The sequence below is a fragment of the Hyperoodon ampullatus genome, assembly GCF_949752795.1.
Source record: "Hyperoodon ampullatus genome assembly, chromosome: 1".
Taxonomy (NCBI): domain Eukaryota; kingdom Metazoa; phylum Chordata; class Mammalia; order Artiodactyla; family Ziphiidae; genus Hyperoodon; species Hyperoodon ampullatus.
In genome coordinates this window covers 183,245,786-183,262,464 of record NC_136914.1, presented here as the reverse complement: position 1 = coordinate 183,262,464, position 16,679 = coordinate 183,245,786, and the positions used below count along the sequence as shown (strand labels likewise).

At 39.0% G+C, this 16,679-nt stretch overlaps 1 protein-coding gene across 16 annotated transcripts in view; it reads right to left on the bottom strand.

The window, feature by feature from the left end:
* Window positions 1-16,679, bottom strand: part of LOC307056054 (WASH complex subunit 2A-like) — a gene marked incomplete at its 5' end in the record, with an annotated part of 57,126 nt that extends 40,447 nt beyond the window's left edge. For 13 of the 16 annotated variants that reach the window (XM_079708495.1, XM_079708497.1, XM_079708503.1 and 10 more), the window contains 7 exons: window positions 1,768-1,815; window positions 3,042-3,103; window positions 4,731-4,824; window positions 7,502-7,675; window positions 9,448-9,510; window positions 15,611-15,775; window positions 16,557-16,679. In XM_079708495.1, the coding sequence (XP_079564621.1) occupies window positions 1,768-1,815; window positions 3,042-3,103; window positions 4,731-4,824; window positions 7,502-7,675; window positions 9,448-9,510; window positions 15,611-15,775; window positions 16,557-16,679 (729 nt within the window). Of the gene's footprint in view, window positions 1-1,767; window positions 1,816-3,041; window positions 3,104-4,730; window positions 4,825-7,501; window positions 7,676-9,447; window positions 9,511-15,610; window positions 15,776-16,556 lie in introns of those variants that run through there. The other 3 variants (XM_079708504.1, XM_079708510.1, XM_079708502.1) reach the window with 3 other exon arrangements.

Sequence of the window (16,679 nt, the reverse complement as noted above, 5' to 3'; positions counted from 1 at the left end):
TATCTTAATAAAAATACTAATAGTCAAAAGGAATAAGCTGTAACAATTGGAGAGACATCCAAGACCAATCAAGTGACAAAACAGTGAATGATAAACCCCGAATGATATCCTGACCACGCCCTGACACATACACAACACCATTTCTATGAACACAGACATATTTGTGAACGCAAAGAACAACACTTGGAATATGCACTCCCAGATGATAACACCAGTTACTTCTGGAGACCATGAGGAGATGAGGATTGGATGACTCAAACTTAGTCTTATGTGTTAAGTTCTAACTTTTTACAAAGGCAACCACTGGTATGTAAAAATTATATAATTAAAAAAAATTTGTTTAACATGGAAATCAATAAACTGTGCCAGGCACTACGCTAAAAGCACTTTTAAACTAATTTAATTCTTAGAACTCTGAGGTTAGCAGTGGCACACACAACAAATCTATCTTTAACGATACAAACAAATCCTTCCACCAATGCTTTTAATCCCCATACGGTATTATTTGAAAAACTGTCCAGGGACTTCCCTGGTGGTCCAGTGGGTAAGACTCCGTGCTCCCAATGCAGCGGACCCAGGTTCAATCCCTAATCAGGGAACTAGATCCCACATGCATGCTGCAAATAAGAAGCCCGCATGCCGCAACTAAACATGCTGCTACGAAGATCCTGTGTGCTGCAACTAAGACCCAGTGCAACCAAAATTAATTAATTTTTTAAAAACTGTCCGAATTTACAGATCTAATAGTAAATTCCATAGAAATAAATACACTATACAGAAGGATTATTAAAATTATAAAGATGAGCCACATTTGTGAATACAACTGAAAAAAATACAAGTAACAACCAAAAAGTGCTAAATCTTTCACTTGATAATTGGAAATTTTTGTGAAAAAATATTTCCGAATTAGGAAAGTGAAATGCAAATTGGGATCATCTCAATATACCACTGTACATATACTATGGTAGCAAAAATCATAATCCCAGTGCTGATGAGATTCTGGGAAAATCATTATGCATGACCTGTTAATCTGAATGTCCATTAGACAGTAGTATCAAGTGACTCTACACCACCTAATTCCTAAGGAAAGAGCTCACAGAAGGAAAGGATTTTTATGTATGAAAACACTGAATGCAGCATTATGTCAAAAATTAAAATTTACAAATAAACTATTTCCCATACACATTTAAAGACTACAACAGTATTACATATGTATGTTAAAAAAATATAGAAGTTTACAAAGCAAATTACAAAGACTATTTAAAATGTCAAGGAAACACTTGTGACATGTTAATATAAAATAACAGAAAATAAACTATGCATGTTATGAAAAGAACATATCCTTAGAAGGATATACAAAAATTAAGACAACAGTGCTAAGACAGTAGGATAATAAGATTTCCATCTTTGGAGTGTTCCTTAGCCTTACTGCTATACTGTCTCAAATTTTAAAATAGGAAAGGTGTGTTCACGTGAAAAATTCAGTTTCGGTAATCAGGCCTTGTTTTATAGGCTCCGTTTCTCAATTTCGTTTTTTACTTCTTTGTTGTCTAAGAAAAATGAAGATAAAATATAAAGCAAATGAGAAAAAATATACAAGAGGGTAGTTAGCCTAAAAACATGAAACATTTGAAGGAAACATGAATAGTTGTAAACATGAATAAATCCTCACTTTCCCCTAAGTCATTCAAAGTAATTTTAGCATAGATTTAGTATAAATGCTATGCTTCAATTAAAATTTAAGTCACTTCAACATACGCATCTTACCCGGTTTTGATCATTGTCACTATGATTGGCAAAATCTTCATCTGACTCCTTTAGGAGAAAAAAAAAGAGGCTTTTTTGTTAACACAGGCTTTACTTGGAAGCACAGAAATGATCTTGGGTCTAAGTCTCTGGGGTAGCCAACACTGGGTCTCTCTGTACCGACTACTGGTCACCTGACGTATCAAGATGCAGATAAGGTGGAGAGTTGGCAATGTCGCCAAGGACTATTCCAGTTAACATGCCATTTTTGTGATTCATTTAAACCTCTCTATTTGTTCATATTGATCTGCCCTATCATCTCTAACCTTTGGATTTAAAGTAAGAGTTGCACATTTAATTAACTAAATTATCAAAAGTTGGTTTGCATTATTTTACATTTTGGACTACATTTTCTATTTTCCCTCTAAGTAGGTTAATTACTTCAGCAGGCCCAAGAAGGGAACATGAGTATTTAATATGAGCAATGAGGTAAAGAGTTGCTTCAATGGCTAAAAGCAAAGGATTTAGCTAAAGACAATCAGTTATACAGCAAGGTTATTTTAGAAAAGTTTATTTCCTACTATTAGGTTTTTTTGTTGGGAGGGCTGGAGGGAGGGGGACAGGAAACGGAGACTGTGGAAACAGAGGAGAAGAAAGGAGCACACATACAAAGCTATCTCCGTTTATAAATCAACACTCAGGGACTAACCTTCAAAGGGTTTCTGCCCTTTGCAATAATGAGTATTCCATTTAAAGGAACAACCCCAGATACAACAGTGGCCAAGGCCCACAGACCCTGCGACCATAGAACAGGGAGTCAGATCATGCTCTGTGGGTATGAAGATGCCAGAGGCAGCAGCAAAGCTAACATGTAAGTGGATGCTTTCAGGATCCTTCTGGTCTAGAAAGTCTTTATAGTAAAAGAAAGTTTTAAATGTGGACTTTTTCCCTAGAATTACTCAAAGATAGAACTTACTCAAAGACTGTATCTCAAGCAGAGATTCCACCAAAATATCTAAGCTGCCGCCCTCAAAATATATTGGCAAGAAGAGAATTTGGTGGGGAGGTGAGAGGGTAATGGTAAAAGAGATTAAAGCAGTTTTCCTTGGTTTTTGTATACACGACAAAAAGGAACTCCCACCCCAAGGGGAAAAGCTTCAGAATATGGCTTCTGTCACTTTTAAAAGATTTATGTAAACAAACTGCTAATTCACAAATACGTTATTTATTTAGCCCACTAAACACACCCTAAGTTTCCTGCCCACCGTGACGTGGACACACCAGAAAGCCCTTACCTCTTCTTCATTCTCTTCTTCACTGTCCGCAATACTACCACGATCGCTGCCTACTGAACCTTCTGGTGAGAAGAAAGATAAAGGTTAGCGCCAATATTCATAAGAAAAGATCCTTAGTTCCTTTTCAAGATCACAAACCACCATACATCAGCATCTAAAGATTCTGATAAAACCATCTATACCCATTAACTGGAATTAAAAGTATCTTCACTATAGTGAGGAATGGAACATTTACATAGTCTCAAAGTATCACCCCACAAGATACTTATTAGTTACAAAAAATATATATTAGTTACAAAGAAAAAAACTGGTTTGCACTCTTCGAAGATGCTGAGGTTGTAAAAAGCAAAAAAAGGCTGAGAAATGGTATCAGACTGAAAGAAGACTAGAGAGATTTGACAACTAAATGCAGTGAGTGGATTGGATTCTGAAACAGAGAAAAAGAGAGACTGTAAAGAACATTATTGGGACAACTGGCAAAATTTGAATATGGCTGAGGATTAGCTAGTACTACATCCAGTTAAAATTTCCGGGCTTCCCTGGTGGTGCAGTGGTTGCGAGTCCGCCTGCCGATGCAGGGAACGCGGGTTTGTGCCCCGGTCCGGGAAGATCCCGCATGCCGCGGAGCGGCTGGGCCCGTGAGCCATGGCCGCTGAGCCTGCGCATCCGGAGCCTGTGCTCCGCAACGGGAGAGGCCACAGCAGTGAGAAGCCCGCGTACCGCAAAAAAAAAAAAAAAATTTCCTAACTTTGATAATTATACTTTTTGTTGCTGTTGTCAGAGAACAGTCAATTGGTGACTTTATTTCATATAAAAGTTACATCGAAAGAAGAGGTTGAAAAGTCAAGTATACTTGATTTGCACATACTTGCCAAGTCTCACAGGATTCAACCACTTCGATAAATTTTCTATTAATAAACAGGATAGACATATTAAAAGCCTCACATCAAAGCCCAATAGACATGTCCAACCAAGATGACAGATGTGCAAATGAATATGCAGAATATGTAGCTATAAGAGAAAGTTCTTATTCTTAGAAAACACACACAAAAATACAGTTGTCCCTCGAGGGATTGGTTCCGGGACCCCCTTTCCCCACACACACACACACACACACACACACACACACACACACACACACACACACACACACACACCAAGATGGCATAGCCTGCATATAACCTACACGCACATCCTTCTCCTGTATACAGCCTTAAATCATCTCCAGATTACTTATAATACCTCATACAATGTAAATGATACATAAATAGTTGTAAATACAATGTAAACAAACGTTATGTAAATAGTTGTCTGTGCATGGCAAATTTAAGTTTTGCTTTTGGGACTTTCTGGAATTTTTTATTCCCAAATATTTTCAATCCAGGTTGGTTGAATACATAAGACACAAAAACCCATGGATACAGACTGCCAACAGTATGGAGAAGTAAGAGGGCAGGACGTCTGCATGATGTCTCCCAAACAGGTTCAGAAAAAGATATTATGTATATATAGAGAGAATGATAAAACAAATGTGGTGAAATGTTCACAAGTGGTAAACCTGGGTAAACAGTATGTGGGAGCTCTCTCTACTAGTCTTACAACTTTAATGTACAGTTTGAAATTATTTTTAAATAAAAAGTTAAGATATAAATGTTAAAAGTAACAAAACTATTTGGTGCAAAAGAGTACCTTCACTAGATAGCTCTCCAAGACCTACATCTTCCTGCTCCATGAACAGCTTTGACCCAATTAAATAAGGTAAAGGACGGTCAATGTATAGATCCTGTAAACAATGAAAGGGAATAAGCCATTAAATATTTAGGTTGAAAATAAAATTAGGTATTCCATTTGACATCTTGTTCCATCTGACTACCGCCCAAAAGTTATATAATGAAAGTGGAGAATAAGAAACACAGCAGGATTTTTTTCTTTAAATCACTGATTAAAAAAAAGTTAAATCCTAGGTAAAGATGGCAAAGTAAAGCCGAATTGCACAGAATCTCCCTTCTCAAGTGCCTTATTAACAAAAATGGCAAAGGCTTGCAAAAAGTTTACTAGCAGTAACCGAACAAGGAAAGGGGCAAAACTTCATAGTAATATGTCCAAAAGGAGGAGGACCAAGTAAAGAAACCGGAAATTCTGGCAACCTTTGATGATGGTAACCTATCTTCCTCCCCTAAAATTCAACTCTGGTGAGCAAAAAATCAACCAATCAATCAATCTCAAGAACCAAGTCCTAAATTTGGAGAAGCACACTGAGGAAATAACCCAAATGGTTTTATGACTTGAGAAGGCAGGTGGGTAGGGGGACATGTGTACAAACAGGATACAAGTAAGGCACAAAGGAAGGGAATGGAGGAGGACTCCTTCACACTTCATCAGGGCAGAGACGCAGAAACACAGAACATAAAGCATGGGCTAGATGAAAAGAAACAGAGTGGCAACTGGGCGAATATTCACAGTGAACATAATTAACTAAAGGAATGTCTCCAACGGACTGATGAGAACCTACCCAGCAGAAAAAAATAACCCAAAGAAGTGAATAATAATATGCCCCAGAGGTTCACACCGTAGAATTCAGAGAAGTGAAATTGGTAAAATAAGACCAGATGATAAAACAACAAAACAAAATGAAGGATACTGTCTACAGAATAGTACATGTTGGAGATCCTTCCACTGCAGGCCATCACACACATCAAAATTTTAGAGTTAAGAAAGCACTCCAAAAGAAGAAGTAAAGGGCTTTCCTGGTGGCACAGTGGTTGAGAATCCGCCTGCCAATGCAGGGGACACAGGTTTGAGCCCTGGTCCGGGAAGATCCCACATGCCACGAAGCAACTAAGCCCATGCGTCACAACTACTGAGCCTGTGCTCTAGAGCCCGCGAGCCACAACTACTGAGCCTGCATGCCTAGAGCCCGTGCTCCACAACAAGAGGAGCCACCACAATGGGAAGCCCGCGCACCGCAATGAAGAGTAACCCCCACTCACCACAATTAGAGAAAGCCCGTGCGCAGCAACGAAGACCCAACACAGCCAAAAATAAATAAATAAAATTAATTAATTTTTTAAAAAAGGAAGAAGTAAAACTGTCACTGTTTGCAGATGACATGATACCATACATAGATAACCCTAAAGATGCCACCAGAAAACTACTAGTGCTAACCAATGAATCTGGTAAAGTTGCAGGATACGAAACTAATGCACAGAAATCTCTTGCATTCCTATACACTAACAACGAAAGATCAGAAAGAGAAATTAAGGAAACAATCCATTCACCATGGCAACAAAAAGAATAAAATACGTAGGAATAAACATACCTAAGGAGGTAAAAGACCTGAAAAAAGAAAAGAAAAGAAAGCTCTCCACCCTGGGGCAACCTCCCATCTTCACAGTGAGGCATGGCCCTTTGGCCTTAATATCTCCTCCCTATAGAAAAGAACCTGGGTGCAGGGAAGAACAATTCTGATGCTTCACCAATGACAGAAAGCTTGGGAAGGTTAGTGTAAAAGATACAACAGCAACCAATTTAGTGCAAAGAAATGGAAGTGCTAATTGAGCTTAACTGTTCGCTGACTTAGGAGGCTTGTTTCCAAAGTCCTCCTGTAACAGAGAAAGTGGTGTGTGACTTGGAAGTAGCAAGCGTGGCCCAGGCAATACATTTCCCAGCGTCTGCTGCTGACTTCTAAATCCCTATAGTGAAAAAGCAAGCCGGCGAGCATATCACGGTTAAAGGATCAGCCCCAATTTGGCACTATAAGCTCAAATCAGAAGAGAAATGTGCAGTGAAATGAAGGACTAGAAGAGACTGATTTTGCAGCATGTTTCGATTCACAAGGCACTTATGTGTCACAAGGACTCTCAAAATCAGTAAGGCAACCTCCTGTGTTTACTACTGAGCCTGAGAGAAAGTAACAGTAAAGCAATAAACATTGGCTAATAGTTTCTTCGTGAACACTCATAGCAGCTTTATTCATATTGGCCAAAACCTGGGAACAACCCACATGTCTTTCAACACTTTGGAGGTTCCCTCTTAGTGCAAGCTGCAGAATGTCAGGTTCCCAACAATCCCTACCTCTCATGAGCCTCCTCATCCTTCAAAACCCAGTTCAAATCTCATCTTCGCCCTAATTTCCCCAGCCAGAAGTCAGAGCACTTATGATGGTGACTCTTGTAAATCCTCCTCTCTCCCACCATCTGGTACTGCTGTAATAAGCATCCTGAGAGTAGGAACCATGTCCTGCATCTTTGTACTCCCCCAACTTGGCATGCTAGTACCTAGTAAGTGCTCAATCGATGCTTGTGTACAGCAACTCTTTCTGATCAATGGAGTCAGTATGAGACTGCTGAGACATCCTCACTTCCTAGAAGTGAAGTCCATGTCTTACCAATTCTGTGCCCAAGTAAAGTACCCAAAACCCAACAGGTGCGACAATAAATATTTCAACTGAATGTCTTTACCTTTGGCTCAAGGATCAATTCCACCCGCTCATTAGCATCATCTTCTTCAGAGTCTGAGTTTCCTGCTTTTATATCTAGTTGCTCAAATGCACTGTCCAACACTTGTAAACCGTAGTTCACAGCCTCCTGGACTTTAGGAATCAGATCTACTTCTTTCTGTTCCCGGGTCTTCTCCTAGGAAAAAATACTGTTCAGTAAGATCTCCAGTATATTGATATCACCCTAATAAAACACTGGGAATGTTTGCTAAAGCCTAGACTCATGCTCCAAAAAAACCCCTCAAATTTTAATTAAAAATGTTAAATTCTTAACAATTTAAAATGTTAAACAATTAAAAACATTAAAAGTCAGATTCTGCTGAATGCCTCAACACAGACTTTGGAGTGGTAAATCCCAAGTTTGTCTATGCATTGAACACACATCGAACTACGTAAGGTTCTGGAGCTCCGGGTTCATCATCTACAAAAACAAAAGCACAACTATGGTGTGATGGTTCAGCTTTTATAGGCTATGTAAAAGAATCTTAATAATGAATGGCACATCACAAGACATCCAGGGGCACTTCACCTCCCTGCTACTGGAGGAACAAAGGGCCTAGACTTTTAGCTTTGCCATGGCTGTATTCCACTAACCTTGCTTAATGATCCTTTGGACAATTTTAGGAGTTAAGACTTAGAACAAAATACCCCAGCCAGAGATGTCATTTTTCAATTACAGCTAAAAAAAACAATAACTGGACAATTACGATTATTCTATAAACTTGTTTCAAACCAAGAGAGGGTCAGTTTCATCTCTAATCTATCCTGTACATCACCCTAGAACAATGTCCCTGACCCCGACAAAACTCTGTACACATCACTAACCTGCTGAAAATATTCCACAGGTCTCCACTTACTATAACAGCAGCTCTCATACACTCAACTGTGTCATCAGTTGCAAGAAATATTGCAAAATATATTTAGTGTCATTTCCCTTCCTCACAAATATTCTAGAAGTTGATACATAATTACAGAAAGAACCAAACCATACAGTGTTGTTTTGACAGTCAAAGGGGAAAATCTGAAGAGTATTTTATACTACCTCAAGTGTGGAAGTCTTTCTAATTTAGCTTTTTTGTTTTGGCTGCATCTTTTCTGCACTCTGGTATGCTTGATTCTGAGTTAAATAGCTAATATTGTACTAAGTGTGCAAAAACATGCTTGTGAAATAAATATATAATGGATGTTTTAAAAATAATTCACTAAATAGCTATCACCTTAAAATTGACCCCTGACTTGGTATAACCAGATACTATTGCACTTAAATGGTTAGCAAGTCCCTGAGTACTATTAAAAATAAAGATTTAAAAAAAAATTTTTTAAGGCTAGAAATAGGCAGAACTGTAGCTGGTTTCTAATATCCTTTCTTAGTCTAACACCTTCATATGTTACAAGCAATATGGCTTTCACCTTACTTTCATTTTTAAACTGGCAGGAATAAGAATCAAAGCAGCCATGAAAGGATAGGGAAGCACAATCTTCAAAGAACTCGCAAACTACAGCCCAGCATGGCCTACTTTTTTTTACAGCCCTCAAGGTAAGAAAGGTTTTTACATTTTTAACGGAGGAGGGGAAGGGAAGGAGGAAGAGAAGAAAAAGAAGAGAAGAGACATAGGTCAATGCGGCCAGCAAACAAAATATTTATTATCTGGTCCTTTACAGAAAATCTCTGCATACCTCTGCTCTATTCTTAAGCCAGAATTCAGGAACTTAATCTATACATTTCTTAATACACTAAATTTCACAAACAAACTAAAGAGTTCAATTGTTGGGCTGTCAGGAGCAGCTTCTCCCATTTCCCCCAGTGTCCATCTCCCTGCCCACAATCCCTCCACCAGCCACATCACAAATCTCCACCACTTTTCTTCTTGAAAGGAGTGCAACAGAAGAGTGATTTAATGCAAGTACCTGTTCTGGTTTTTCTGCCTCAGGCTTGAGCACCGGCTCCTCCACTTCTTCATCATATACACGCTAAATACGGAAGCAAATTCAGTTTGGAATGGTCAAAACAGCATTTGGAAACAATCACAATGTAAGAATTCAATACACAGTTTAAAAAAGACAAAGATGGGGAAGAAATGATTATTCAACAAATGGCTGAGGCCGCTGGCCAAGGGCAAAAAGCAAAGAACAGTAGTCAACTCTCCCAAAATTAAGTTTTAAAAAAAAGACACAAATGACTAGGAAACATGAGAAAAAAACCTTCAATCTCATTGTTGACCACAGTCACAAAAACAATAATAAACTGGTGTTCACACTTTCTTGTTTAATCTAATACTTAATGCTGACAGAGCAATGATACAGATACTCAAATGTGAAGCTATGAGAATACCAAGTGGTAGAACCTACCTACTAGGTAGCAAGAGCTTTAACATTTTGCACAGTGGAAACGGTAAAGGTAAGTTATTTTAATCCTGTTGCTTAAAATGGTTGCTAAATTTTTATTATCCCATTTATAAGAAAATAGATAGGCCAAGCCCACCAATGATTTGCCAGAAGGCCAGGCATGGGACTGACCCATACAGCTGGAGCAGGCAGCCTCTCTTTTCCAAAATAGATCTATCACTCTGGCAACTGTGTAATTTCCTTTTTAACTATATATTGTTGTTTAAACTTCCAAAGTAAAACATTCTCATTATAAATAGTGCAATGATGAAAATGTTCTGGAATTAGATATTGGTGATGGTTACAAAACTTTGTGAATACACTAGCACCTATTGACTTGTACACTTTTTAAAAGGGTGAACTTTATGGTATGTGAATTATAAGTCAATTAAAAGTTAAAAAGTCAATATAAAGATATAAGTGAAAGAGATGTGTTTAAAAATTGTTCCATCCTTACCTCCAACCAAACCCTCAGAATAAGCAATTTAAGCTTGGTGTGTGCTCCTCTATGTTTCCCACATAGAAACATACACAAATATATACAGACATATGCACATATTCAGAGTTCTCCCACTCTTCCTGCTTTTAAATAAAAATGCACTTATACTATACACATTCCTCTGCCCCACTTTTTCACTTGATATTTACATAAACCACTTTCTAGGTCAATGCAAATAGATTTCATTCAATCTTTTTTATATCTGCACAATATTCTATGGTATGAACTTGACTATGATTAATTCAGTAATTCTTTATTAGGAAACATTAAGGAGATTTCCAGTTTTTGCTGTTGTAAATAAACTGCTGTAAACATATGCACATATACTAAATTCGTAGGCCCTGGATCTTTTATTTCTATAGGCTTCCCAAAAATAGGATTGCCAAGTCACAGGACAAAACTGTTTTTTAGACTTAATAGCTACCTCCAGATTTCTGGCGACAAATGTGGAGCAACTCACACTGTCCCCACAACATATTCAAGTGCCCACTTCCAGACCTTTGCCAGCAGTGGAACCATGTTACCTACCTTTTAAAAATATCTGCCAATCTGATTAGACAATGTTATTTTTAAACATTCGTATCTTCTAACCCAAGAATTCTACTTCTTGAAATTTAGTACCCAGAAAAATAAATACAAACAATAAGATGCTCACGGCATCAGATTTATACTGCAAAGTCACAAACACCAAATCTGTAATTCTATGCAATTCCAATCAAAGTGCTAGTAGAATTTTCTGGGGAATTTAGCAAGATAATCCTCAAATTCACAGAGGAAAGAAAAAATCCAAGGATAACCATGACAATTCTGAATAAAAAGAAGTCACAGGGATTTGCCCTATTAGGACTTACTAGAAATCTCTGGTATTTAAGATTGTGATACTGACTACGGCAGATAAACATAATAAAAGACAGAGGCAAGAGACAGACCCACAATTACATGTAAGCTTGATTTTATATTCACAAAAACACACATTCATACATATAAGTCACTGAGAAAAGAACTACACAATAAAAGTTATCCATATGGGAAAAAATATGCATTCATTCATACACATAAGTCAGTGAGGAAAAGAACTACAAAATAAAAGTTATCCATATGGGGAAAAATATGCATCATACACATAAGTCAGTGAGGAAAAGAACTACACAATAGGGCTTCCCTGATGGCACAGTGGTTAAGAATCCGCCTGCCAGTGCAGGGGACACGGGTTCGAGCCCTGGTCCGGGAAGAACCCACATGCCACGGAACAACTAAGCCCGGGCGCAACAACTACTGAGCCTGCACTCTAGAGCCCGCGTGCCACAACTACTGAAGCCTGCGCGCCTAGAGCCCGTGCTCCGCAACAAGAGAAGCCACCACGATGAAAAGCCCGTGCACCACAACAAAGAGGAGCCCCCACTCGCCGCAACTAGAGAAAGCCCGTGTGCAGCAACGAAGACCCAACGCAGCCAAAAGATAAATTAAAAGAACTACACAATAAAAGCTACTCATATGGAAATGAACCAAATGAGATCCCTACCTCATATTACGTATACCTGCACCGATATACATCCACACAGATATACTCTCCAGGTAAGAAGAGTAAAAAGGCAGAGATACAAAGGAGCCCACACCCAAAATATTTAGAGTTAAGGGAAGAAATGGGAGTTGGTGCCTTTTAAGCAAATATGGCAAAATATTAAAATCTGTTAATGCAAGGTAGTGTATATTATTAGCATTTGTGGTTATTATCTGTTCTTTTCTAGACACATGAAATATTTTATTTAAAAAAATTGATGTTAGGAGATTGTTAAATGATAGGCACATAATGAAATAAAAACAATAAAAATTAAGTTCACAAAATCTTACAGATGTGTTAAAATGCTTATAAAATAATACACTAACATTAAGAAAAATGCAGGCTGCCAATATATAGAAAAGGTTAAAGTTATATACGTACATATATACTCTTAGAAAGAAATATGCCAAAATGTTCAGTGGCTGGTTAATTTGGGGTGGTGGAATTATAGTTGATTTCTGTAGTTTTAATTTTTTCACACTTTAATACTTTGTATGTATGCCAATCTCTCCTACAGTGAGTGTTCATTACTTTTATAACAAGAAAGGAAAACACTTAAAGCCCAATGTCTGCATGGAAAATGGACTTGGAACATACATGTCAAAATGTTAAGAGGCTCTCCTTTAGCATCTGAAATTTCAGATGATGCTTCTTTTTCCATACTTAAAAAAAATTGTTCTATAAAGCCCAGAAATTTGGGGAGTAATTTTCAAAGGCAGGAAGAAATAAAGTAAATAAATCTTAAAATGGAGACTTTAAGACAAGGTCACTTCAGACTTTAAATAGTGAGACCACTTAACCTAAAAGGTTGAGCTTCATGCTGAGGTCTCAACAGCATTAACACCCTACTTTTTCTACTGCTTGTCATTAAAAACTACCTCACAAGAGATCAGCAGCCTGTGGAAAGCCAAACATGACATCTAAGAAACCAACCAGCAAATACAAAAAACCCATGGGATCTTTTGAGGCTGGCCAGGACCATGCATCTCAAGTACTCAGTACACAGCAGGAAATCAATGCTAACTTCCTGCACCCTTACCAGTTTCACCCAACTCACAGCTTCATGGGTTTTTTGATCATTTTAAAATCAGGTAGCCATTCCCAGAACTGTTAAATATCTTTGATATTTCCCCTCAAAGCATCTTTTCCTCATTTGGGGAGATGAGGTAAGAGATGAAGGTGGGGAATTAGAGAAAATGCTGACGAGGGGCTGAGATTTCTTAACATGTTATAAACAGCCCTGGTCCTTTTCACTTTTGTGATCTCTCATTAATTCATTCAAATATTCACTGAGTCCCTATATATCAGGCTCACGCTGAGCCCAAGGAATACAACATTTAGCAAAAATATGGGGGTTGATTTGGTAGGGGAGTTCAACACATCCAATCATATCAATAAATGTAAAATTACAATCAGGGAAGTGCTACTAAAGAAGTCATTAACTAGGTCACTTAATGTTTCAGGACAAAATTCCTAAATTAACAGATTAATGAAGCTTCGAGAACTGTACTCCCTCCGGATAACACACTGATGCGCTGGCCACTGTTAATCAGCATTTCTCCTCCTTCAGAGTCCCCTCTTGAGCCTTTACTAAAGGCACTAATTTCTCCTGCCCTGGAAAGTCCTGATTGCTCTTCAGTTTCACTAACTATAATGCAGTTTGCAATCTACTGGCTGCCTCTAGGTCAATTACTAAAACCCAGAAACCTATGACTGTGCGTAACTTTCCAATAAACTACCATGAAACCAAATGGCACCATCATTTAAGCCAGAATTCAAACTGGCCAGGGTTTGAAGAAAACACATGCAAAGTCAAATCACTGCCAAATGTATTATCAGCAGGTAGTTTATTTCAGAGTTTTATTAAGCATTAGCCATACTCAACATCATCATGCTCTACCACAAATGGAAAAACACGTAACATGTGGCATTATAGGGAGGTCTGGGAAGCAGTTTGATTTGGCAGTGGCAACAGGCACATCTAAAGGGGAATTGGCTGCAGAATGGAAGGGGAAGAGGCATAAGGACTAAGGGGATGGAGAGATGGATGGAAAGTAGGGAATCCAAGAAGTGAACAGAAATAAAGAACTATTACTAAAAAATAATCAATAAAAACAAACAAACAAACAAAACCACCCACAAAAACTAGATTATGGGAAACTCAGACGCTAAGAAAACTTGGCCAGAAAAGAAGAGCTAGAGAAAAGAAAAAGAACTGAAGGTTATGATTCAGAAACAAAAGCTTATGATGCCCCTCACCCCCAAAGTATCAGTCGGGTACCAATCCAGTACCAATGTGGTACAGGCACATCAGGTACAAAAGAATCCTCCCAATTCTATTCCTTGTCCAGTCTAGGGCTGCAACACTGACTGCAGAGAAGAGCTAAGCACCTGATCCAGCAAGAAAGGTACAGAATGAGAGCAACAGGTATATTCAAAAGGACACAGAATTCAGCATGATGAAAAAGTGATGGGGCTGCATACACCAGTGAAGTACAGATGAGAGTCCCTGTAAACTGCCTCTTCCAATGGGAAAGATGCTCAGGACCAAGCATGGACATTCTGTGTAGACAACCAGAAAATGACTACAGAGTTGACTATTTGTTACATTTTAAACCTACTGGTAAAGAGATATTTAAGACCTTTATTAAGATCTTTATTTTACACACAGCTTCCCCAAAAAGCCTAGTAGTGGCATTTCAACCTGAACTACTAAAAATGTACAAACATGCTGCGTAAGATACCTGCATGACAATATTTAGTCTCTTCTTAACAATCCTAGATCGTGGGCTTTGTATAATCTTGCAAGTTTTGAAATCTTTTTTTATTACTTTGCATCTAACAATCTCGGGAGATAGCCTACTTTACTAATTCTCTTTTCACAGATTAATTAACACTGATACTCAGAAAGTTAGCCGCCCTATGAGAAATACAGACCAGCTTAACTAAGCTTCCTCTCCATCCTCTGTTAACAATCTCCCCTACAGTCACTGGGCTCCAGCCACACTTGCTTCCTTTTTGTTCTGGAATTACACTATTATGGAAGATCGTTATCTTCTCTAAGGAGGGGCTCTGTCTAATTTATCTATGTATTCCTAGAACCTAGCACCCAGAAATTTGATAAATACATAGACAAAATAGCACTTGGGTTAAAGCTCAATAATCTGTTTAGAGCTGATTCTATGGCATAGGTTTAGCCACCATAACAAAACGTTAGTTGAGAATATTCCAAGTAGACACACACATGCCTTTTATGTAATTTATCAAGACATAATGGATACAATCAATAACCTGATGGTGTCCAGAGAATCAGACCAGGTGTATGGCTTTCCTTACAGACCATGCTCATAACAAAACTTGTTGGAGTGCCATGCAATTCAGCAGTCTACACAAAAACTAAAAATCAATGAAAACACTGGAATATGAGGAAGTTTTATTGTTAGGTTTTTTCAAAGCTTGAAAAAAAGTAAACTTTACTAATAAAAAGGGGGGGCATCAATCACCAAGAACTACTACTTCACCAAAATTTAAGAGAGCCTAATAATGGGTCACTTAGTATCACAGTGACTCTTGCTCCTTCTAACAGTATTATTTTTTTATAAGTCCGATGTAACTAAGTAACTCACGTTCTCAATGAACTGGGTATTAGACAGCATAAGGAAGTCATTGAAGACATTATGTAGTCGACAATCTGTGGCTTTAGTTTCCCGAATTAGTCCATCCACTTGTTTCTTGATTTCATGGGTCCTAGAGATAGTCTGTTGTGAGAATTCCTGTAGAAACTGTAGTAACTATTTAAAAAAAAACATACAGTAGTATCAATATTATATGCACCTATTCTGCGTGTCAAAACAGAAAAGAACCCATTTCCTTTCACCTGTGTGTGTGTGCACCCGTGTGCTGGAATGTAAAAGGGATGCTGCTTTTGACAGTACCAAGACTAAGTAGCATCGAAAAACATTAAGAAAGATCATCAGAACAGTGGCAATGAGTCAATGGATATTTGCTATATCGTTTTTGGAGGAATTTAAAAGCCCTGTTTGGTTGTCATTCTACAGGCATCAGAGACAAAGGGAAAAATAACAAACCACTACTCTTACCAAAAATCCTATTCAAATGGAACTTTGGAATCACAGTTCTGAGCTTATTGGGCCCCCTGCCTAAAGGGTCCCACTCAAGGATATCCATATACTGGTTTGTCTACCGCTCCACTCAGTCCAGGTCCCAACATGGAATAGCCTAACTAGTGCCATGTAAGCCTGAGGGGTGGCCGAAGACGATCCCCGCTCAGGGTGGAGTTGGGGGCCTGGCTAGAAAACCCGAACAAGGAAGGGCCGCAGTCCGAGTGGGAGCACTGAGAGGGCTAAGGTCAACCAGCCCGCCTCCGCCCCAGTGCCTGGGGACTACCACCCGGGAGTTTTCGAGGGCGAGAAGGGACGTTATCAAGTCAATGAGAGGCAACAGGATCGACTGGGTGGAGGGGGACTGGGGGCTCCCGTCGTCCCGCTCGCAGGCCGCGCATCACCCCAGAAGGCCCGCCCTCCCCTCCGGTCCCTGGGGCCCGCCTCTCACGCCGGCGTCGGCTGCCAGCGACCAGCTCTGGCTGCTCCTGCGGATCTCCTCCACCGACCAGGGCCGCTCCCACACGGGCTCGGACCCCGGCGGCCGCTCCTGGTCGGGTGTGGTCCCGTTCAT